Raw genomic sequence first — 25955 nt, 5'->3', positions numbered from 1 at the left:
ATGTTCATAAAGTTTTATTAGTGATATCCCACTGTCAAGTGCTTGATACACCAATCTTGGCATTAAGTTTAGATGCTGAAAAGGCATTTGACAAGATTCATTGGGCTCATTTATTTGCAGTCCTTTCTGGGTTGGTATCCAGGGCTGGTACCTCCAACTCATTCAGGCTTTGTATTGCTGTCCCATGGCTCAGATTCTAGTTAACGGTGTACGTACGTTAGCCTTTCAGATTTCCAGGGGCACTAGACAGGGCAGTCCATTGTCCTCCCTATTGTTTGTCTTATCTTTAGAACATCTTCTCTGATAGATCAATAGTTGTAATTGATGATTCAATCATTAAGCATGTAGATAGCTGGGTGGCTGGTGGGCATGAAGATCGCCTGATCACTTACTTGCTTGCCTAGTGCTAAGGTGGCGGATCTCACGCTTCACCTAGATAAGATTTTAGATAGTGCTGGGGAGGATCCAGCTGTCATGGTGCATGTGGCTACCAATGACTTAGGAAAATGTGGGAGGGAGGTTCTAGAAGCCAAATTTAGGCTCATAGGTAGAAAGATGAAATCAAGATCCTTCAATATAGCATTTTCAGAAATGCTGCTTGTTCCACATGCAGTACCCAAGAGGCAGGCAGAGCTCCGCAGTCTCAATGTGTGGTTGAGACAATGTTGCAGGGATGAGAGATTTAGATTTGTTAGGAACTGGGCAACATTCTGGGAAAGGGGGAGCCTGTTCCCAAAGGATGGAGGAGAAAATTATTAGGTATTTTATACAGAATCAAAGTCCATTTGTTGATTGTTTTATTGTGTGGACATTTTTATGTAGCATGTATTTTGACATTGTGATAAGAAGAATATTACTCCTAGAAAAATCAATAAATTCTTGAATTTAAAAAAATATTGGCCATGACTCCATTCACTTTATGCTTCTACCATTTTCTATTTCTTGTACTATTTCTTTTACCCGGGGACTCCAAACAGCCTCCATCAGAGTACATCTCAGCACAATCTCAGCCTGTCACTTTCCCGTTGACAGGCTTCCTGCTTCCCAGTGTCATATCACTTCTTGTTTTTTGAAGGAGCTTCTTCATGTCAAAACAGTATTGTAGAAGTCATCTTGAGACATCAACATCATCCTAACTACACTTATGAAGCCACCATTTGAGCCAATGTAGTCTACTTAAAACTTAAATTAAAAACCAGTTGTGTTACAGACAGGTACTTCTCTAAATATTAACATACGTTTTTAAAATGTATGTCTAAAACATACCTAAAAGTGCCAGTTTATCTTGCAGAAACATCTAAGTTCCGATTTTAAAAGTGGCGTATACAAGTCTAAAACTGAAGAATGTGCAAATGGCAAGGGGGCAGTGGTGTAGATGTGTTTTGAGAAGGCCTAAAAAATTAATGTTTATTCCCCATTTCAGAAGGGGGATGAACAAGTATGTCCTAATAGATCTACCTTGGGATTTAGACCTGGGCAGTGCTCCACTATAGGGATTAGAGGAGATCATCTCCACCCTCCAAAAGCGATACCAGCAAGAAAGGGCAGGCTCCTGTGATTGTTCAGGAAAAAAAGACATTTATGTTCAGGCATGTGAGCATTTATGTTGCTATTTCACCTCATAAATGTTTGTGCCCATTTTGACCTGACGATATTTTAGATGTTTTATTTTTATAAGATGATTGGAGATGATTGGATTTCTTCTGCTATGCCAGAAGTTGGCGAATGCACTGCTGTGGAGTGGAACAGATTGGCTTTAGTGAGTAAATCTACTTTCAGCAGTTCAACTTCAGAGGAATCCTCTGGAAGAGAGTCCTCTGTTCGGCCAGGGCCGGAACAGAATGGAGCCTCAGAAACTGCCATTGCAGAAGGTGGATGTGCTACGTAGAATTCCAGGTATACCAGGTTATGTTTCTTCCATTCAGGTTAAAACAACAGATATAATCTTGGACTCTGTTGGGTTAGCCTAGAATTAAATGGAGAGCTCTTTATCTGCCCATATTGGTAACAAATCAATTAATGCTGGGAACTTGAAAACTCAGGTTTGCTCTCTTGAAGAGAAGTGGAGTACCTCTGAGACTAAAGTGGGGATGCTGGATCAGCAAATAGATTCTTTTGAAAGCTTGTGATGCTGCATTGATTAAAAGAACAGATAATTGTCCAACATAAGTTGGAGGCCTTTGAAAATTTTAGTAAAAACAGTCAACTTCAGATTTTATTAACTTTTCTATTATACCAGGTGTGATACCTCTGGACACTCTGTGAAGATATTACACCAGTGTGTTTAAAATCTCTTGGAAACTGTGAGGAAGTGACATCACTTCTTCAGTCTGGCCTTTCTGAATACAAAGAGCTCTATTTGAACTTTACCTACATCCTTTTCTTAATCTCGTTACATCCTTTTTTTTCCCATCTTGTCCTGCCTAATTATGCTCTCACCTATCCACCCTTAATTATTTGTTTGTCCTTGAGAATAGTGTACATCCCTGGTTAATTACTGCATATGTATTAATTTTCTTCTTGAAGTTATTGTAATTTGTGTTATATTCTGTACATTATTGTTTTATTCACTTATTGTTTGTTTGTAAGCCACAATGAACTTGAGTCTATTTCAGGCTAATATGGGGTATAAATGTCATAAATAAATAAATCACAGCCTTGAATGGAAGACTGAAAATGGAGTTCCTGCTTCACCCATGAAAATCATCTACCATCAGCATTTAAGAGTCAGTACATTATCCTCAGAATTTTACCAGTGATTTGGGATTACCTTAGAATGTCATAGGTCCAAATTGGCAGAATCTAAGGAGCCCAGCAATGCCTCTCATTGGACAGGTAGAGCGGTGTCACACCATGCTTCCCTGTTCATAGAGGTGAGTGGGACATTACTACTAAACAGTCAGACAAGGAGTATACCTTAAGCGCTACTTATTAGAACTTCATAAGGACATGAACCCTAAAAAAATACTGATATTGTTGATCGGATTTATACTTTGAGAGCGATCTGAAACAGAAAGGTGGTTGTGTGGAGGACTTAGAAGTGCGTGTAGAGGAGCAGGCCGAATCTCTGTCAGCTTTGCGAGAGTGCAATGAAACTTTGCTGGTACAAATGGAAGATTTGCAATATAAGCTTGTCAACCTTGAAAATCAGGGTCAGAGGAACAATCTTAGTTTCTAGGGTGTCCCCGATTCTGGAGACCACGAGGATGTGTGCACAGCTCCTGGAGGGCACAGATGACCAATCAGCCCTGGAGTTGAAAACGGTTCACAGAGCGCTGGGCATCCTTCCAAACTAGCCCAGGGACATTTTGGTACGGTTCCTCAAATACAAGGATAAGGAGTGTATTTTACAGCTGGTGAGGCAAAAAGGCTCTCGCTCTTTTAATGAGAGTTTTGTGCAAAAGTCTTCTAGGATCTTTTGGTGTACACTCTCAGAGTTCTTACCATCAATAAATTGAAATACAGATGGGCTTTTCTATTTTCCATCTGTTTTACTGCGGCAGGAAAGCTTCACAGGGTGAGCACCGTTGCCGAGGCTTGGAAAATATTGTGCTCCACAGGATTGGTGACATCTGAAGGCCCCGCTACAGCTGCATAACATGCTGCACATGACAAAGTCCAGCAGTGGCAATGTGTTTTCAGTAAAGCAAAGAAGCAGCGAGTAGGCTTATCAAAGGATGTATCTTAAGTCCCATTCTCTCATATAGCGGAAGCCTTGGTGATTTTCTTGGAGTGATTTTCTTGGATATGGATTTCAAGCATGCTGACTTTAGTAAAATGGGGGAATACTACTACTACTACTACTACTTAACATTTCTAGAGCGCTACTAGGGTTACGCAGCGCTGTACAATTTAACAAAGAGAGACAGTCCCTGCTCAAAGAGCTTACAATCTAATAGACAAGTGAACGGTCGGTCCGATAGGGGCAGTCAAATTGGGGCAGTCTGGATTCACTGAACGGTAAGGGTTAGGTGCCGAACGCAGCATTGAAGAGGTGGGCTTTAAGCAAAGACTTGAAGATGGGCAGGGAGGGGGCTTGGCGTAAGGGTTCAGGAAGGTTGTTCCAAGCATAGGGTGAGGCGAGGCAGAATGAGCGGAGCCTGGAGTTGGCGGTGGTGGAGAAGGGTACTGAGAGGAGGGATTTATCCTGTGAACGGAGGTTACGGGCGGGAACGTAAGGGGAGATGAGGGTAGAGAGGTAGTGAGGGGCAGCAGACTGAGTGCATTTGTAGGTAAGAAGGAGAAGCTTGAATTGAATGCGGTATCTGATCGGAAGCCAGTGAAGTGACCTGAGGAGAGGGGTGATATGAGTATATCGGTTCTGGCGGAATATGAGACGTGCAGCAGAGTTCTGAACAGACTGAAGGGGGGATAGATGGCTAAGTGGGAGGCCGGTGAGGAGTAAGTTGCAGTAGTCCAGGCGAGAGGTAATGAGAGCGTGGACGAGAGTTCGGGTGGTGTGTTCAGAGAGGAAAGGGCGAATTTTGCTGATGTTAAAGAGGAAGAAGCGACAGGTCTTGGCTATCTGCTGGATATGCGCAGAGAAGGAAAGAGAGGAGTCAAAGATGACTCCGAGGTTGCGGGCAGATGAGACGGGGAGGATGAGGGTGTTATCAACTGAGATAGAAAGTGGAGGAAGAGGAGAAGTGGGTTTTGGTGGAAAGACGATAAGCTCGGTCTTGGACATGTTCAGTTTCAGGTGGCGGTTGGACATCCAGGCAGCAATGTCGGATAAGCAGGCCGATACCTTTGCCTGGGTCTCCGCGGTGATGTCTGGTGTGGAGAGATACAGTTGGGTGTCATCAGCATAGAGATGATACTGGAAACCATGAGATGAGATCAGGGAGCCCAGGGAAGAGGTGTAGATTGAGAAGAGAAGGGGTCCAAGGACCGATCCCTGGGGAACACCAACAGATAAGGGGATGGGGGTGGAGGAAGATCCATGAGAGTGAACTTTGAAGGTGCGGTGGGAGAGATAGGAGGAGAACCAGGAGAGGACAGAGCCCTGGAACCCAAATGAGGACAGTGTGGCAAGAAGTAAGTCATGATTGACAGTGTCAAAAGCGGCGGATAGATCCAGGAGGATGAGGATAGAGTAGTGGCCTCTGGATTTGGCAAGGAACAGGTCATTACAGACTTTAGAAAGTGCTGTTTCTGTCGAGTGAAGAGGGCGAAAACCGGATTGAAGCGGATCAAGGATGGCATGAGAGGAGAGAAAATCAAGGCAGCGGCTGTGGACTGCGCGCTCAAGTGTCTTGGAGAGGAAGGGTAGGAGGGAGATGGGGCGGTAGTTGGAGGGACAGGTAGGGTCTAGTGATGGTTTTTTGAGGAGTGGCGTGACTACAGCATGCTTGAAGGTGTCGGGGACAGTTGCAGTGGAGAGAGAGAGGTTGAGGATATGACAGATGGAGGGGGTGATAGTAGGAGAGATGGTGTTAAGTAAGTTGGTGGGGATGGGATCAGAGGAACAAGTGGTGCATTTTGAGGAGGAAAGAAGGCGGGCGGTTTCCTCCTCGGAGATATCAGGAAAGGAGGAGAAGGAGGTCTGGGTTGGTTGGTTGAGGGAGAGGGTTGAAAGGTGAAGAGGAGGAGGTGGCTTGGTAGTGAACTCAAGGTTGATCTTTTGCACCTTGTCGCGGAAGTAGTCAGCCAGTGATTGAGGAGAGAGTGACGGGGGGGTGGGAGCGGAGGGCACTTTGAGGAGGGAGTTAAGGGTGGCGAAGAGACGACGAGGGTTAGAGCTGAGAGAATTAGTCAATTGGGTGTAATAGTCCTGTTTGGCAAGGAATAGTGAGGACTGGAAGGAGGATAGCATGAATTTGTAGTGAAGGAAATCTGAATGGGTGCGAGATTTCCTCCAGAGGCGTTCAGCAGATCGGGCGCAGGAGCGAAGGTAACGGATGCAAGGGGTCAGCCAGGGCTGGGGATTAGTACGCCTTGTGGGACGGGAGGTGGATGGTGCAAGGGTGTCCAGAGCAGAGGAGAGAGTGGCATTGTAAGCGGAGACAGCCTCGTCAACAGACTCGGAGGACATGATGGAGGGGAGGAGATTAGAAATACTAGATGATAAGGTGGGAGGGTCAATAATCTGGAGATTCCTGGAAGTAGTGGTTAATGTTGGGCGGGGCTGAGGGGGAGGGTGAAGAAGTGTGAAGGTGATCAGGTGATGATCAGAGACAGGAAGAGCTGAGGTGTGGAAATTGGAGGGTGAGCCGGAAGAGGAGAGGACGAGGTCAAGGCAATGGCCATCACGGTGAGTAGGGGTGGTGGAACAAAGCTGGAGGTTGAAGGAGGATGTTAGAGTGAGGAACTGAGAAGCGTGAGAGTTGGACAGGTCATCAACGTGTATGTTGAAGTCTCCGAGAATGAGGGATGGAGATGAGGGTTCAAGAAAAACAGAAAGCCAGGCATCGAAGTCGGTGAGGAAGGAAGGGAGGGATTTATCAGGGGGGCGGTAAATGACTGCCACTCTGAGTGGCAACGGGTAGAATAGACGGATGGAGTGGACTTCAAAGGATGAGAAGCAGTGAGACTGTGGTAGGAGGAGGGGTTGGAAGCTACAGGAGGGCGAGAGTAGTAACCCGACGCCTCCTCCACGGCCAACTAGGCGGGGAGTATGGGAGAAGAGATAGCCTCCATGGCATAGAGCCGCAACTGAGGCAGAGTCGTCAGGGGAGAGCCAGGTTTCAGTTAGGGCAAGCAGGTGAAGGGAATGAGAGATGAAGAGATCGTGGGTGAAGGGAAGTTTGTTGCAGACCGAGTGGGCATTCCACAGTGCACATGAGAAGGGGAGGGAAGAGGGGGGGAGGAGGGGAATAGATATGAGATTGGAGACATCCCGGAAACGTTTGCATGGATAGGACGAAGACAGGTGTGGGGGACCTGGATTGGGATTGATGTCTCCTGCGGATAGCAGGAGGAGGAGCAAGAGAGTGCGGAGGAGGGTGGGGGAGGTAGGGCGACGAAGGCGACGAAGACGGGATGCGCTTAGGAGGAATGGGGATGGGTTAATGGCAGGAAGGAAGTGTTGAAGGTTGAGAGCTAGGAAGGAGGAGGGGGACAGGAGAGATGGTGAGGTGGTGAGGGACGGGGTGAGTAGGGTATTGCAGTAGTGATCAAGATGGGAGAGGACATGGGTGGGCAGTGAGTTCCAGTGGTAGACAGCGGTAGGGGGAGGGGAAAAAGATTAGGAAGGGACAGGGCAAGGAAGAGAATGTGTAAAGGGGCCATAAGTAGTAACTGAGGTGTTATGGGTATATATGTAGTGACTGAGGTGTTAAGCGATAGATAGAACGGCAGAGCTGGATTAGAGGCTTAAAATTGGAATGGTAGGCAGCAGGCAGGTAGGCACTGCCCAGTAAGAACAAGTCACACCCACTATGTTTGAAAAATGTGGGAGGAAAGGAGGTGAAGAGCCTGAACACAGAGACAGAGCAGTTATCTGCAGGCAGATTAGGTTGCTTGGGAGGGTATATAAGAACTATCACCCTAGGGGTGGGTGGGTAGAGGGGTGGGTGGGAGGGATCTAAGTCTAAAATGTACAGACAGAGCTGCAGCACAGCCAGTTAATCTGTAAAAAAGATGGATTTCTCAAGAGAACTGGTATAGAAGGCTGCCCCTCTAACAGAGAATCAGGTCACACCCACTAAGTTTGAATTTGTGGGGGAGATTCAGAGACAGAGCTGCTAAGTCTAAAATGTACAGACAGAGCTGCAGCACAGCCAGTTAATCTGTAAAAAAGATGGATTTCTCAAGAAAAACTGGTATAGAAGGCTGCCCCTCTAACAGAGAATCAGGTCACACCCACTAAGTTTGAATTTGTGGGGGAGATTCAGAGACAGAGCTGCTAAGTCTAAAATGTACAGACAGAGCTGCAGCACAGCCAGTTAATCTGTAAAAAAGATGGATTTCTCAAGAAAAACTGGTATAGAAGGCTGCCCCTCTAACAGAGAATCAGGTCACACCCACTAAGTTTGAATTTGTGGGGGAGATTCAGAGACAGAGCTGCTAAGTCTAAAATGTACAGACAGAGCTGCAGCACAGCCAGTTAATCTGTAAAAAAGATGGATTTCTCAAGAAAAACTGGTATAGAAGGCTGCCCCTCTAACAGAGAATCAGGTCACACCCACTAAGTTTGAATTTGTGGGGGAGATTCAGAGACAGAGCTGCTAAGTCTAAAATGTACAGACAGAGCTGCAGCACAGCCAGTTAATCTGTAAAAAAGATGGATTTCTCAAGAAAAACTGGTATAGAAGGCTGCCCCTCTAACAGAGAATCAGGTCACACCCACTAAGTTTGAATTTGTGGGGGAGATTCAGAGACAGAGCTGCTAAGTCTAAAATGTACAGACAGAGCTGCAGCACAGCCAGTTAATCTGTAAAAAAGATGGATTTCTCAAGAAAAACTGGTATAGAAGGCTGCCCCTCTAACAGAGAATCAGGTCACACCCACTAAGTTTGAATTTGTGGGGGAGATTCAGAGACAGAGCTGCTAAGTCTAAAATGTACAGACAGAGCTGCAGCACAGCCAGTTAATCTGTAAAAAAGATGGATTTCTCAAGAAAAACTGGTATAGAAGGCTGCCCCTCTAACAGAGAATCAGGTCACACCCACTAAGTTTGAATTTGTGGGGGAGATTCAGAGACAGAGCTGCTAAGTCTAAAATGTACAGACAGAGCTGCAGCACAGCCAGTTAATCTGTAAAAAAGATGGATTTCTCAAGAAAAACTGGTATAGAAGGCTGCCCCTCTAACAGAGAATCAGGTCACACCCACTAAGTTTGAATTTGTGGGGGAGATTCAGAGACAGAGCTGCTAAGTCTAAAATGTACAGACAGAGCTGCAGCACAGCCAGTTAATCTGTAAAAAAGATGGATTTCTCAAGAAAAACTGGTATAGAAGGCTGCCCCTCTAACAGAGAATCAGGTCACACCCACTAAGTTTGAATTTGTGGGGGAGATTCAGAGACAGAGCTGCTAAGTCTAAAATGTACAGACAGAGCTGCAGCACAGCCAGTTAATCTGTAAAAAAGATGGATTTCTCAAGAAAAACTGGTATAGAAGGCTGCCCCTCTAACAGAGAATCAGGTCACACCCACTAAGTTTGAATTTGTGGGGGAGATTCAGAGACAGAGCTGCTAAGTCTAAAATGTACAGACAGAGCTGCAGCACAGCCAGTTAATCTGTAAAAAAGATGGATTTCTCAAGAAAAACTGGTATAGAAGGCTGCCCCTCTAACAGAGAATCAGGTCACACCCACTAAGTTTGAATTTGTGGGGGAGATTCAGAGACAGAGCTGCTAAGTCTAAAATGTACAGACAGAGCTGCAGCACAGCCAGTTAATCTGTAATACCTAAGGAAGGAGCTGATGGGCTGGGAGGACGTACAAGAAGTGGAAGTGTTATGGTATAAGCCAATTGTCAGAATTAAATATGTAGATCAATATAAAAATGCAGCTTTTAAAAGATGTATTGAAACTGCATTTCAATACCTTCTTTCCCCTTTTCCTTGGGAATTTCTGGTAGCAGGGCTAGTCAATTACAAACACTTAACAGAGACAAAAGCTGGCTGGGAGGGTCACCAAGACATCTCTAGAGAACAAAAAACTGAAGCAGACAGAGACTCCTATGACTCAAATGACAAAAGAAACTCCACCTATCACAGCAGACTGAAACCCTCAAGCTATAGAAAAGCCATTTGCCAGCAGATATCCAGGAAACATGTGACCATGCTCCCTTGCAAACTACAATACCCAAGATCCCCTGCAAACTACAACTCAGGGAACATTATAAAAGCCTGGAAACAGCCCAGCTCTCTCTCTTGGGAAGCTCGCTTGGGACCTGCCTCCTCTTGGGACCTGCTGCTCTCTTTGGGGTCTGCTGATGCCTTGCTCCTGACCATGTGCTCATCAATCAGCTGGACCACAGCATGCTCTGTAACAAAAGGACTGTTCTGTGAGTTATAACTTTTCGATCTAGACCTGCTACTTTACTTTACTTAAGTACAGATTATCTGTAAAGATCTCTTTAAAAACCTACCTCTCGTGTGCAATTGTATATTAAATCAACCTTTTTGAAGCTAAAAATACGGTCTCTTTGTGTTCTGAGTATATGGTATCTTTTATATATACTTAATTTATTTAATTTATTGCAATTATCACCTTTGGTGATTGGTGGAGAAATTAATATCCTAAAACTTATAAATACAGCGCCTGCTCTTAAATTATAAACAGTAGCAAGTGCTCTAGAGGTCTTTCCCCCAAGTAAATTATTTCTTGTAACAGAAGGACAGTGGTCCAGGCTGAAAGAAGCTATAAATAGGGCCACAAACCTTTATGTAAGGAAAGTAAATAAAAGCAAGAGAAAAAGGAAACCACTATGGTTCTCCAAGCAAGTGGCTGAGAAAATAAAGGCTAAAGAGTTGGCGTTCCAGAAATACAGAAAAACTCAAGACGAGGAACACGGGGAGGAATACCGGAGGAAACTGAAAGAAGCCAAGAGAGAGGTACGTCTGGCGAAAGCGCAAGCGGAAGAACAAATGGCTAGAAAGGTAAGGAGGGGTGACAAAAATTTCTTCAGGTATATTAGTGAAAGGAGAATGACTAAGAAGGGAATTGTGAGACTAAAAGATACTGCAAACCGCTATGTAGATAATGATGAAGAAAAGGCAAATTTGCTAAATAGATACTTTTGTTCTGTTTTTACTGAAGAAAATCCGGGAGAAGGACCACGATGGACTGGCAAAAGTTCATTTGAGAATGGAGTGGATATATCACCGTTCACGGAAGAGAGTGTGTATCAACAAGGTGGACAAAGCCATGGGACCTGGATGGGATCCACCCCAGGATATTGAGGGAGCTCAGAGAGGTTCTGGTGGGTCCTCTTAAAGATTTGTTTAATAAATCCTTAGAAATGGGAGAGGTTCCGAGGGATTGGAGAACGGCGGAGGTGGTCCCTCTTCACAAAAGTGGTGATAGGGAAGAAGCTGGAAACTACAGGCCGATAAGCCTCACTTCGATTATTGGAAAAGTAATGGAAGCGATGCTGAAGGAAAGGATAGTGAATTTCATGGAAGAAAATGAGTTGCAAGATCCGAGACAACATGGTTTTACCAAAGGGAAATCGTGCCAAACGAATCTCATTGAATTCTTTGATTGGGTGACCGGAGAATTGAACCGTGGACGTACTATAGACGTAATCTACTTAGATTTCAGCAAGGCTTTTGACACGGTTCCCCACAGGAGGCTCTTAAATGAACTGGATGGGCTGAAGATAGGACCCAAAGTGGTGAACTGGATTAGGAACTGGTTGACGGACAGGTGCCAGAGAGTGGTGGTGAATGGAGTTCGCTCGGAGGAGGGAAAGGTGAGTAGTGGAGTGCCTCAGGGATCGGTGCTGGGGCTGATTCTGTTCAATATATTTGTGAGTGACATTGCCGAAGGGTTAGAATGTAAAGTTTGCCTATTTGCGGATGATACTAAGATTTGTAACACAGTGGACACCCCGGAGGGAGTGGAAAACATGAAAAAGGATCTGAAAAAGCTAGAAGAATGGTCTAAGGTTGGCAATTAAAATTCAATGCAAAGAAATACAAAGTGATGCACTTAGGAAGTAGAAATCCAAGAGAGGCATATGTGTTAGGCGGTGAGAGTCTGCTAGGTACGGATGGGGAGAGGGATCTTGGGGTGATAGTATCTGAGGATCTGAAAGCGATGAAACAGTGTGACAAGGCGGTGGCCGTAGCTAGAAGGTTACTAGGCTGTATAGAGAGAGGTGTGACCAGCAGAAGAAAAGAGATGTTGATGCCCCTGTACAAGTCGTTGGTGAGGCCCCACCTGGAGTATTGTGTTCAGTTTTGGAGGCCGTATCTTGCTAAGGATGTAAAAAGAATTGAAGCGGTGCAAAGAAAAGCTACGAGGATGGTATGGGATTTGCATTAGAAGACGTATGAGGAGAGACTTGCGGACCTGAACATGTATATCCTGGAGGAAAGGAGGAACAGGGGTGATATGATACAGACGTTCAAATATTTGAAAGGTATTAATCCGCAAACAAACCTTTTCCGGAGATGGGAAGGCGGTAGAACGAGAGGGCATAAAATGAGATTGAAGGGGGGCAGACTCAAGAAGAATGTCAGGAAGTATTTTTTCACGGAGAGGGTGGTGGATGCTTGGAATGCCCTCCCGCGGGAGGTGGTGGAGATGAAAATGGTAACGGAATTCAAACATGCGTGGGATAAACATAAAGGAATCCTGTGCAGAAGGAAGGGATCCTCAGGAGCTTAGCCTAGAATGGGTGGCAGAGCTGGTGGTTGGGAGGCGGGGCTAGTGCTGGGCAGACATATACGGTCTGTGCCGGGGCTGATGGTTGGGCGGCAGGGATAGTGCTGGGCAGACTTATACGGTCTGTGCCAGAGCCGGTGGTGGGAGGCGGGACTGGTAGTTCGGAGGCGAGGATAGTGCTGGGCAGACTTATACAGTCTGAGCCAGAGCTGGTGGTGGAAGGCGGGGTTGGTGGTTGGGAGGCGGGGATATAGGGCTGGCCAGACTTATATGGTCTGTGCCCTGAAGAGGACAGTACAAATAAAAAAGTAGCACATATGAATTTATCTTCTTGGGCAGACTGGATGGACCGTGCAGGTCTTTTTCTGCCGTCATCTACTATGTTACTATGTTACTATCAGTCATTTTTTTGTTTTGTTCAACATCCTTTTGAGGATAGAAGATGGACGTTGCTGAACAGAAGTTTCTTTTTGGGACTTGGTTATAAGTACATAAGTACATAAGTAATGCCATACTGGGAAAAGACCAAGGGTCCATCGAGCCCAGCATCCTGTCCACGACAGCGGCCAATCCAGGCCAAGGGCACCTGGCAAGCTTCCCAAACGTACAAACATTCTATACATGTTATTCCTGGAATTTTGGAGTTTTCCAAGTCCGTTTAGTAGCGGTTTATGGACTTGTCCTTTAGGAAACCGTCCAACCCCTTTTTAAACTCTGCTAAGCTAACCGCCTTCACCACTTTCTCCGGCAACGAATTCCAGAGTTTAATTACACGTTGGGTGAAGAAAAATTTTCTCCGATTTGTTTTAAATTTACTACACTGTAGTTTCATCGCATGCCCCCTAGTCCTAGTATTTTTGGAAAGCGTGAACAGACGCTTCACATCCACCTGTTCCACTCCACTCATTATTTTATATACCTCTATCATGTCTCCCCTCAGCCGTCTCTTCTCCAAGCTGTATAGCCCTAGCCTCCTTAGTCTTTCTTCATAGGGAAGTCGTCCCATCCCCGCTATCATTTTAGTCGCCCTTCGCTGCACCTTTTCCAATTCTACTATATCTTTCTTGAGATGCGGCGACCAGAATTGAACACAATACTCAAGGTGCGGTCGCACCATGGAGCGATACAACGGCATTATAACATCCTCACACCTGTTTTCCATACCTTTCCTAATAATACCCAACATTCTATTTGCTTTCTTAGCCGCAGCAGCACACTGAGCAGAAGGTTTCAGCGTGTTATCGACGACGACACCCAGATCCCTTTCTTGGTCCGTAACTCCTAACGTGGAACCTTGCATGATGTAGCTATAATTCGGGTTCTTTTTTCCCACATGCATCACCTTGCACTTGCTCACATTAAACATCATCTGCCATTTAGCCGCCCAGTCTCCCAGTCTCGTAAGGTCCTCTTGTAATTTTTCACAATCCTGTCACGATTTAACGACTTTGAATAACTTTGTGTCATCAGCAAATTTAATTACCTCGCTAGTTACTCCCATCTCTAAATCATTTATAAATATATTAAAAAGCAGCGGTCCTAGCACGGACCCCTGAGGAACCCCACTAACTACCCTTCTCCATTGTGAATACTGCCCATTTAACCCCACTCTCTGTTTCCTATCCTTCAACCAGTTTTTAATCCACAATAGGACATTTCCTCCTATCCCATGACCCTCCAATTTCCTCTGTAGCCTTTCATGAGGTACCTTGTCAAACGCCTTTTGAAAATCCAGATACACAATATCAACCGACTCCCCTTTGTCCACATGTTTGTTCACTCCTTCAAAGAATTGAAGTAAATTGGTCAGGCAAGATTTCCCCACACAAAAGCCATGCTGACTTGGTCTCAGTAATCCATGTCCTCGGATGTGCTCTGTAAGTTTGTTTTTAATAATAGCCTCTACCATTTTCCCCGGCACCGACGTCAGACTCACCGGTCTATAATTTCCCGGATCTCCCCTGGAGCCTTTTTTTAAAATGGGCGTTACATTGGCCACCCTCCAATCTTCCGGTACCATGCTCGATTTTAAGGATAAGTTGCATATCACTAGCAGTAGCTCCGCAAGCTCGTTTTTCAGTTCTATCAGTACTCTAGGATGAATACCATCCGGTCCAGGAGATTTGCTACTCTTCAGTTTGCCGAACTGCCCCATTACGTCCTCCAGGTTTACCGTGAAGTCAGTAAGTTTCTCCGACTCGTCCGCTTGAAATACCATTTCCGACACCGGTATCCCACCCAAATCTTCCTCGGTGAAGACCGAAGCAAAGAATTCATTCAGTCTCTCCGGTACGTCTTTGTCTTCCTTGATCGCCCCTTTTACCCCTCGGTCATCCAGCGGCCCAGCCGATTCTTTTGCCGGCTTCCTGCTTTTAATATACCGAAAAAAAGTTTTACTATGTTTTTTTGCCTCTAATGCTATCTTTTTTTCATACTCCCTCTTGGCCTTCTTAATCTGCGCCTTGCATTTGCTTTGACACTCCTTATGCTGTTTCTTGTTATTTTCAGACTTCTTCCATTTTCTGAAGGCGTTTCTTTTAGCCCTAATAGCTTCCTTCACCTCACTTTTCAACCAGGCCGGGTGTCTTTTGGACTTCCGTCTTTCTTTTCTAATTCGCGGAATATGTATGGCCTGGGCCTCCAGGATGGTATTTTTGAACATCGTCCACGCCTGTTGTACAGTTTTTACTCTCTCAGTTGCCCCCCTAAGTTTTTTTTTTACTGTTCTTCTCATTTTATCATAGTCTCCTTTTTTAAAGTTAAACGCTAACATATTTGACTTTCTGTGTACAGTTACTTCAAGGTCGATGTCAAAACTGATCATATTACGGTCACTGTTATCAAGCGGCCCGAGTACCATAACGTCCCTCACCAGATCATGTGCTCCACTAAGGACCAAGTCTAGAATTTTTCCTTCTCTCGTCGGCTCCTGCACCAGCTGCTCCATAAAGCTGTCCTTGATTTCATCAAGGAATTGTATCTCTGTAGCGTGCCCCGATGTTACATTTACCCAGTCTATATTTGGATAATTGAAGTCACTCATTATTATCACATTGCCCATTTTGTTCGCGTCTCTGATTTCTTTTATCATTTCTGTGTCTACCTGCTCATCCTGGCGAGGCGGACGGTAGTACACTCCTATCACCATTTTTTTCCCTTTTATACATGGAATTTCAACCCACAGTGATTCAAAGGTGTGATTTGTGTCCTGCTGAATTTGTAATCTATCTGAGTCAAGGCTCTCATTAATATACAATGCTACCCCTCCACCAGTCCGGTCCACCCTATCATTACGATATACTTTGTACCCCGGTATGACAGTGTCCCACTGGTTATCCTCCTTCCACCAGGTCTCAGTAATGCCTATTATATCCAATTTTTCATTTAGTGCAATATATTCCAACTCTCCCATCTTATTTCTTAGACTCCTAGCATTTGCATATAGACATTTCAGAGTATGTTTGTTGTTCTTATTTGCATGATGCTTAGTACCTGACACTATTGATTTGACATCTTTTGTCTGATCTTTAGTTGTATTTAAGGGCACCTGGCCTATCACGGTCTGTTGTGCAACCTCACTATCCAGAAACCCTATCTTCCCTGTTTGTGAGGTATCTTTGCAAGATACCTTTTCCCGAACCATGCGCTTTTGAGCGACTGTCGGCCTTCCCCCCATTTCTAGTTTAAAAGCTGCTCTATCTCCTTTTTAAATGCCGATGCCAGCAGCCTGGTCCCACCCTGGTTAAGGTGGAGCCCATCCTTTCGGAATAGGCTCCCCCTTCCCCAGAATGTTGCCCAGTTCCTAACAAATCTAAAACCCTCCTCCCTGCACCATCTTCTCATCCACGCATTGAGACTCTGGAGCTCTGCCTGTCTCTTGGGCCCTGCACGTGGAACAGGTAGCATTTCAGAAAATGCTACCCTAGAGGATCTGGATTTGAGCTTTCTACCTAAGAGCCTAAATTTGGCTTCCAGAACCTCTCTCCCACATTTTCCTATGTCATTGGTACCCACATGTACCAAGACAGCGGACTCCTCCCCAGCACTATCTAAAATCCTATCTAGGTGACGCGTGAGGTCCGCCACCTTCGCACCAGGCAGGCAAGTCACCAGGCGATCCTCACGTCCACCAGCCACCCAGCTATCTATATGCCTAATGATCGAATCACCAACTACAACAGCTGTCCTAACCTTTCCCTCCCGGGCAGCACTTGGAGACATATCCTCAGTGCGAGAGGATAGTACATCCCCTGGTGGGCAGGTCCTGGCTACAGGAGTACTTCCTACTTCACCAGGGTGATGCTCTCCTTCTAGGAGCACAAGGTAGCACAAGGGCTACTAGACTGGAGGTGGGACCTCTCTACAACATCCCTGTAGGTCTCCTCTATGTACCTCTCTGTCTCCCTCAGCTCCACCAAGTCTGCTACTCTAGCCTCAAGAGAACGGACATGTTCTCTAAGAGCTAGGAGCTCTTTGCATCGGGCGCAAACATATGACATCTCACCAACTGGGAGATAATCATACATGTGACACTCAATGCAAAAGACTGGATAGCACCCCTCTCGCTGCTGGACTGCTGACTCCATCTTAGTGTTTTTGAGTTTTCCATTCTGTGATCATGGGGTGGTGGGATGTGCAAGGTCTGTGTTTTTGCTTCCTCTCTTACTGCAACCAAGAGGCCTTATTGTAGGTCTGTTGGGCTGGAAAGATGCTACAGGGCAGCTAGGCCCCATTACCTAAAGGATTCAAAGAGGAGCTGGGGGGGGGGGGAGTGTGTAAGGTAGTGGTAAGGTTCCCAGTCCCACTGGCCAAAGGAGATGAAGCAGATCACAGTGGTGCAATAAGTTAATTGGAAGTCAGCACGGATTGGGAGAACGGAAGTAATGGGATGACAGCGGAGAAGTCAGGAACATGGTTGTGTGGAAAATGCAAGGGTGATGAGGGGACCCCCCCCCCTCCCCCCAGCCATTTAAACACATTCCAGTCACATTTCCACGCACACAGCCCCATCTCACAGAATCCACGTGCAAACATGGCCCCACTGTCTACAAAAACTCCATGTACTGGCATTTTTTTTTAAATTGTACCTGAATGTAACTCACCTTGAGCTGCAACTGAAAAAAAAGTGTGAACTAAATCTAAATAAAATAAAAACATATGAGCTGAGGGTCTCACAGACTACTTTCTGAAGGGTGGATGTTAGTAGAGCTGGCAGAGGAGACTGGATAGCAAGTGGTGTTATGCCCCACCATCTAGGTTTCCCTTCATTCACTGGTGGGCCTTTCTACTACTAATGCACTATCCCCACTCATTCTATAACTGGGCTTCTAAATGTAAGTGCCATAACCATGCTTAAATTTATAGAATACTAGCACTTACACTGGTGAATGTACATTTGCACATGTGTTATCTGAGTTCTCAGTGCTATTCTATAATTTAGACGCATAATTTGCTTAGCATGTAAATGCAAGGTGGGCATACACGTGGGCAGAGAATGGATGGGGCTTAGGTGGGACTCCCACTTATGCAGATAACTTTACAGAATACTGTGAATTTCATGCTAAACTGCCGCATTAAGGCATGTGCATTTGCTCTTCCTATTAACATGGTGTAAGCGGGCACACCTAATTTTATGCATATAGCTGCCAATTTACACTACTATTCTATAAGGGAAGCTTGGAGCCCAGGTGCCATTATAGAATTAGCACTCAGCACTCAGTATTTGGATTCCCCCTATATGTAAATACAAAATCTGAAAAAGCCAAAAGTGTTCCTCAAAAAATGAGTTACCTCATTTCTGTTTCTTAAATGGCTTCCTATACACGCCCCACTCTGATATGGTGAATGAAAGACAGTATAACACATGCTTTAAAATAAATTTCTATGATATTCTAGATTTAGTATCAAAGTAGCAAGTAGTTTATGATTTAGTTAGTGTTCTGATTGGTGCTAGGTTGGTTATTGTCAACAGCAGTGATTTGGTTTTATTTTTTAATTGTTGATTCTTATCTTTCTTTGTGATATATAGCAGTGACCTTTGGCTAGTAGTGCCAACTGCTGTTGATTCTCAGAACATTTTATGAGTGGTGATTGCACCAGCAGTAACTGATAGCAATTCTGCCATTCTGGTAAGGGACTCTGTGCAGTTATCAGCAGACAGAAGGGTGTGTACCAGAAAGAAGACAGAAGTACACACATCAATCTTCTGGCAAAACCAGCTGTCAGGGAAGTGTAAAGCAGTATCTAATTGGAGAGAACAGCTTGATAAAAGCTGCATTAGTGTTGGTTCAAAATGATTTAAAGTTATATAGGCATGGTTAGACACGTACTTCCTCTGTTAATTTTATTTGGGTCCCCAATTATTTGCACTACTATACCATGACAAGACCTGTGTAAGTTGTCATGCTATAACCATCAATTTATATAAAGAATGGCTCCAAGAAAGGCTAAAGAGGTTAGGGCTTGGAAAAGAGACGGATGAGGGGAGATATGATTGAAGTCTGCAAAATCCTGAGTGGTGTGGAACGAATAGAAGTAAATCGATTTTTTACTCGTTCCAAAAGTACAAGACTAAGGGACACTCGAGGAAGTTACATGGAAATACTGTTAAAACAAATAGGAGGAAACATTTTTTCACTCAACAAATAGTTAAGCACTGGAATTCTTTGCCGGAGGATGTGGTAATGGCAGTTAATGTATCTGGGTTTGGACAAATTCCTGGAGGAAAAATCCATAGTCTGCTATTGAGGCAGACATGGGAAGCAACTGCTTGCCCTGAGATTTGTAGTATGGAGTGTTGCCACAATTTGGGTTTCTGCCAGGTACATGTGACCTGGCTTGGCCAGTGTTTAGAAAATAGGATACTGGGCTAGATGGACCATTGGTCTGACCCTGTATGGCTACTCTTATGTTCTTATGTGCAACAATACAAAATTCCCTCTGTACAGAAACTAAACCCAACCGTTCTTCCACTTAAAGACTCATAAAACAAACTGTAAGCTAGTAATTCTACACTGTGCATAAGTGTCCTATGATAAATCATTGAGGAGTCCTTTTACAAAGTCATGGCAAAACGTGGCCTGCAGTAGAGTGGGCGCATCTTTTAGGCGCTTGCTGGGCCATTTTTTTACCACAGCTGGGGAACAGGCTATTTTTTAAGGGGCCTGGGCTAATATTAAAACTACTTCGCTCCTATTTACAGCCTGAGCCCTTACCGACACCCGTTGACCTAGTGATAAGGGCTCACGCACTACCCATGTGATAACCATGCAGAAAATTATCTTCTACCATGGGATTCGGCGCATGCCAAACTTAGAATTAGCGCCGGGTATTTGCATTACCCTGGTGGTAGTGCCGATTGGGCACACCCTACCCGCTCATTAGCCCTCCCTCACCTTTGTAAAAGGGTCCCTAAATAAAAGTGACCTTTGAGTTGCCATGTGGTTGTTGATACATCTTATTTATCTCTGGGCATATTCAAGTCCTATTTAAAGACTCACCTTTTTGAGATTGCTTTTAAATCCAAAAGCTTGACTCTTCCTAACCTTGGTCGCTGTCTTACTGTAATGGTTGAGAGATTATTGTCATGTCTATGTCCCAACCAGATTATAAATTGCATAGATTGAGGACTAGTTCTTTTTTTGTCTCTGTACAGCCCTGTGTATGTGTAGACTTATTAGTAGTAATAACATTCACCGATTAAAAATATTATTTTATATGTGTCCAGTTGTGGTAGACTTAGGAAATACTTTTCATGAAGAGGATGGGGAATGCCTTGAATGCCTTCCCGGTGGAGGTGGACAAGAACAGGAATAGAATTCAAAACCAAATGAGATAAACAGAGGAGATGCCTATACAGCAGAGGTTCTCAACCCAGTCTTCAGGACACACCAAGCCAGTCTGGTTTTCAATATATCCAATTGATGTTTTTATATATGTTTATGTTTTATATTTATATGCATTTATATTTATTGTTTGTAGACCTCTGACAAAGGTTATCCAAACCTTGGCCAGGTTGGGTCTAGTTTACATTTGAATGAACTTTTGCTGTCTCGTCCTTTCCTCGGATCACTGCTGCTGTTTGTACTGTGTGCTTGGATACTGCAGCGGGTTGTCTCTTGTGCTGTTTCTGCAAAGCCAACTAGCACACACTTAAACAATTAAGTTAGGCAAAATTGTTTGCCCAAGTTTATAAAATTAGGAGATTTGTGTGGCACACATAACACTTAGATGCTAATCTATAAACTTAGTGGTCAATATTCAAAGCGATTTAACCAGACAGAACGGCTTTTGACCAGTTAAATCACCTGAGAAAACAAAGGTGAACAAAAGCTGATCGGACTCAGATGTATAGGCTTCAAAGACCTTTATTACTGCGCTTGCTATTTTTTATTCCAGTAATAAAGGCCTTTGAAGCCTATACATCCGAGTCCAATCTACTTTTTTTCACTGTCAGTTAAATCGCCTGTTCAGGACTAACCGGTCATTTTCAGCAACATTTAACCAGTTAGTACCACTGAAAATAGCTGGTTAGCGCTGAAATGAGAGCCAACTATTTTGGGGGTGTTCTTTTGGGGGGCGCAGAGCTGGCATTTAGCCAGTTAAGTCCTTCTATTTAGTACTTAACCGGTCAGGTTAACCACATAAATAGGACCACATACAAGTCAGTCACATCTTTATGTGATGCCCCGTAGCCAGTTGTGCTGAATATCGCACTTAACCGGCTGTGCGTTAGCCAGCTCCAGAAACCTGGAAATTCAGTGCCAGTGCCCGGACTTGTCCTGGCTTGAATTTCCCTAGTTTAATACCAGCAGCAGTCAGCAAAATGCTGATCACTGCCAGCTAAATATCAGGCCCTTAGCACTTCAGTTCTATAGCACGTAACTGCAAAGGGGGCATAGGTGGGTCAGGGGTGTGTCAGGCATTTACATGCTCAATTTATAGAATACTGTCAGTTACAAATGCACCTGATGGTATTTAGGCGTGAGCATTTATACCAGCCTTTGACAATGGCGTAAAAGTTCTTTCCTAAAGTTTGGCGCTCAAATACCAAATTACGCTAGTATTCGATAATGACTTCAGCATCCAACTTTGCCATTATAGAGTACTTGCTTAGTGCTCAATATTTTTGTGCCTAACTTTTGGCACCCTTTCTTGAATCTACCCCAGGTTTTACCGCAGGTTCATAAATAGGGTCATTGGATTGTACATGTTCTAGACATGAGGATATAATATCATACCTAAATGTAACCTGCCTTGCACTACTGATGAAAAAGGCATGAACTTACTCCTTTTTTATTTGGATTTATGATCTGGAAGAGTATTTATAGTGATTTGTTGCGGTTGGAGACATTCATGAACTACCAAGTTAGCAGTTTCATGTTTATGACGTTAACAGAATGGCGCAAAGAGCTTTACAACATTTTGGGCCTCTTTTATCAAGCCGCGCAGCAATGCCAACGGAGCTCATTCAGAGTGAATAGGCTTTGTCTGCATTACCGCACCGGGAGCAACTAGCGTGGCGTGATAAAAGAGGCTCTTTATCTGTTACTTGTCTGTTGTGATGTATTGCAGTCTCAACATTCTTGTATTTTTGCAGGTGTGATTGCTGTGGTGCAGTTTTCCATGCAGAATGCAAAGTGAAGACGGTACCCTGCCCTAGGTGTGTCCGCAAAGAGCTGCAGAAGAAGCAGAAATCCTTCTGGAGGAGGCTGAATGTAGACGATAGCCTTGAAGAGTCATGCAGCATGTTCGACTTCTCGTACCAGAACACATGATTCCTGCCTCTTCTCTGAGATTGCTTACCCTGTACTCCCCAGCTCATAGCCACTGTTGCTTAGAAAATCAAGCAGGAACCTTATACTAGGAAACTTGAATATATAACCTAGCTTCAGCCAGCTACTAGAGTGTGCCTTTTGAAGGGGCCAGGAAACATAGGCAGTGTTGTAGCAGTAGTAGCGAGAGCACATCTTTTGGAGTTCAGCAGCTTATATTAATGTGAATCTTGGCTTATCTGTGCTGCTCAAGATCCAGGTCAAGACTCTTCTCATTTGGAGTGCACAAAAGTATCTATACTTGACATGTTGACTCCTGCCAAAAACGTGGTGGGGGATTCAGTATGTATCCACTTTATTTCATGTATTTATTTTTGTTTGTCATCAACATCAGTTCATGTTTAATTTATTGCATTCTTATTTATTGCTGGGCTGGGCTCCAGTGAAGAGTAATTTACTAAGGCTGAGAAGTTGAAGTGTAATGCTTCTGCACATTTGCCAATGTAACACAGCAGCGATGCATTTCTCCCAGAGGATAGACATTTAATCTTAATAAAGGCAGATGTTTTGTCTCCCAAAGCATAAATTATAGTAGTTTCTTGTGAGGCCGACACTGCGAGAGGGCATAGATATCAGGGGTTTATCTCCTAATGAAGCGATTGCGAAACAGGAGCTCGCTGTAGAGCGAACCCGCTAGAAAACGCTTAGTGAAGATAAGTGCTAATTCTTATATATAAAGAAAGTATATTTGGATAAAGTGATTTAGAATTAGCATCAGAGAGAGGTTTTTTGACTTATGAGGATGCCCACCAGTAGCCGCACTGGAATTTTGGTAACCAGCAGCTGAGCGGAGCGGTGCTTTTCAGCAATTGAGAGAAATAGCACCGGGTATCTGTAGTCATTTTCCTCTCAGTGAATGACTCTGTGCAACATATATTTTTAAGCAAAATTAAGCCCTTAAATTAGGTTATTCAGATAGCTGTGTGTAGTACATTACATATCAACACTAAATCTGAGAGATGTGCATTAATTCTTTCTATAGCTTACTCATCACCCCTCCACACGTCTTACAAAACATTTTTATAAAATAAAAACACCAGACTCTTTACTTCCTCTGAACTTTCTTTGAAAGCAATTCATTTTAATTTTGTTTTTATTTTTTATACGTATCTGAAATCTTTTAATTTTGAAAGTTATAAAAATGCTATCAAACTACTGTATCATATAGAAAGAATATATAGTTGTATAATAAATATTCACTTTTGTTAAAATATGAGAAACAAAGCAAAATGAACACTCCACTGCCCTGCCTCCCATCACCTCCAGCAGTAAGCATGGTGTCAACCAGACAGTAGTTCAGTCCTTTATTTAGATTTAGGGTTTAGTGGTGCCATTTCATGGTTACAATTTATTTATTTATTTGTGACATTTGTATCCCACATTATCCCAAACAAATTTGAGTTCAATGTGGCTTACAATAAACATTATAGGATACATAACAAAGAATAATGCATAAGAAAGTAATTTGTTGTAAGAATCCACTTTTACAATACAATATTATAAACAAACTGGGATAGCTATGGATATTTAACATTTAGAAAATCTGTTATGAATGAGAAATAGTACATGAAGCAAAGAAAATGTTAATGGTAAATAGAGTAATAACCAATTCAGGTAATAATTAATTGAGATATGGTTGTTCTTTGTGAGATTTCTAACTATAAGAGGTTATTTATTTATGTATTTAAAAAATATATATTCTGCTTAATCCTAAATGGCTCACAATTAAAACACTTACAACAAACAAAAACATTCAATCCAGGCATCATATACTAGCCAATTTGGAGAAAAGCTCCTCAACATTAACTGTGTTGAATGCCACTGAGATATCTAACGTCACAAAACAGTGAGACTTCTCATCCATCCCCCATTCACATGTCATCTGCTGCTGAGATTAACAGAATTTTGACACTAAACCCTTTATAAAAACCATACTGAAAAGGGTCCAGCACCTGTGTTATAGCCACATACTTTTCTAATTGCTCTAATACTATCAATCACCTAATAATTTTTGGTAACAGTTGGATCCAGTCCACTTTTTTAGAAGAGGTTTCAGAGTTGCTCTTTTTTAACAAAGATAGAAAAATTCCAGAAGCCAGGGGGATGTATTGACAATAAGCCTTAAAGTTGGTGCCACTAAGAAGAACAGGGTTCAATCACTGACCATATGTTTAACTTCAAAATCATTCACCATCTCAAACTCACTCCATCTAAAATCCCCATGCTGAATTTCACAATTCTGAACTTCCTGTCCTAGCCTCCACTGTAATACTTCTGCCTTATTCATTAAAACTGGGCAAGACCATTTGCCTCAGGACCCTAATATCTATGTCACTATTCAGGTATCTCGTTGTATGAAACAGTTCCTTTGGTCAGTTCATTGATTGGCTGATGTTCTCTCTATAACTATTTCGTATCTCAAACAGAGAGAGACTCAGAAAGTTTCAGTTTATAAGTCTCCTGATCTTCTATATCATATTAACCATATCCTCTCCACCTTCCTTAACTCACGTCTCAAATTTAACAATCCTGCTATTCTCCATAGATTCTGTTCACAAACTCTTCCACTCCTCACTACCTTTTGGTGCCGCTATAACTAATGCCTCTGTTAGTGTATAATACCATCTTGTCACAGCGTCATCTATTGATAAATTATTTGGGCAATATGCTTCTAATCTCCACCCTTTTTTAAAAATCATTAATCTCAAAATGTGAACGAACCTGTGCCCACCCTTTTTCATTATTCTGCAATTCATTTGCCTTATTCAATGCCTTTGTAAACAGGTTCCATAATCTATGAAAATTTTAAAAGATACTAAAAAAATCTAAAAACAAAACTGAACGATCTGTATTCAGTGCTCCCAGTGGACTATATAAAGCACAAATTGTTATATAGCTATTCATCAACACTAAGGTTTCCATCCTTCCTCCTCCCTTCCTAAAGTTTAAAACCTTAAAAGAAAAACTCCCTCGCCCCGTATCCCCTCTCTAGCTACCTATCCATTTCCAGCTATAATTATCTAAACAACATTGTTTTTACCAATTCCACATCAGATTTTAACAGCCATGATTCAGTGACATGGAAAATATCATAATCTTCTTCCTTAATCAAATCATAAATTAAAACCAGCTTATTCTGTACAGATCTTTTGTTTAATAACACTATTTTTAGTATCTTCCTCTGCAATTGTTCTGTCAATTCAAGAACAGCTTGTAATGTACTAGTAACATCCAAAATGTCCTGACTACAGGTGGATTTAACCTCTTCCAGTAATTTATTTATTTAGATTTTGCTCACACCTTTTTCAGTAGTAGCTCAAGGTGAGTTACATTCAGGTACACTGGATATTTCTCTGTCCCATGAGAGCTCACAATCTAAGTTTGTACCTGAGGCAATGGAGGATTAAGTGACTTGCCCAAGATCACAAGGAGCAGCAGTGGGATTTGAATCGGCCACCTCTGGATTGCAAGACCAGTGCTCTAACCACTAGGCCACTCCTGCACTCCACTCCACTTCAATACTTTCCATCTCACAAACAAAATGCTTCTTTATAATTAATATTATGTGTGACACACCTTCTAGCAATCAAGGCACCCAAAGGAGCACCCTAAGGAGCTCCTTAGTTGTGTTTCTTTGTCAGCACGATAGAGCAGGTGCAGGTGTCTGACACTTTTGCTACTCTTTTTCCCCCTGCACTTATGAGTAACATCACTCATGGGGGCGGGGCTAACTTTAGTCCCAGAGCAGAGCTATCCTGAGACACAGAAGAGAGTCCCTGCTAGAATGAATGTAAGGATGTTAATTTGGAGCAAACAGCATGATAGTTCAGCTTTGAGAAGCTAAA

At 43.3% G+C, this 25955-nt stretch overlaps 1 protein-coding gene across 1 annotated transcript in view; it reads left to right on the top strand.

The window, feature by feature from the left end:
• PLEKHM3 (pleckstrin homology domain containing M3) overlaps window positions 1-23139 on the top strand; it is a 481342-nt gene extending 458203 nt beyond the window's left edge. Inside the window, exon 8 of the mRNA XM_030209838.1 lies at window positions 21876-23139. Coding sequence (XP_030065698.1) covers window positions 21876-22053 — 178 coding nt within the window. The 3' untranslated portion in view covers window positions 22054-23139. The remainder of the gene's footprint in view (window positions 1-21875) is intronic.
• The last annotated feature ends 2816 nt before the right edge of the window (window positions 23140-25955 follow it).

Source organism: Microcaecilia unicolor, chromosome 7 (genome assembly GCF_901765095.1).
Source record: "Microcaecilia unicolor chromosome 7, aMicUni1.1, whole genome shotgun sequence".
Classification (NCBI taxonomy): Eukaryota; Metazoa; Chordata; class Amphibia; order Gymnophiona; family Siphonopidae; genus Microcaecilia; species Microcaecilia unicolor.
The sequence above is the reverse complement of the archived record's forward strand: the minus strand, read 5'-3'. Positions and strand labels throughout refer to the sequence as shown.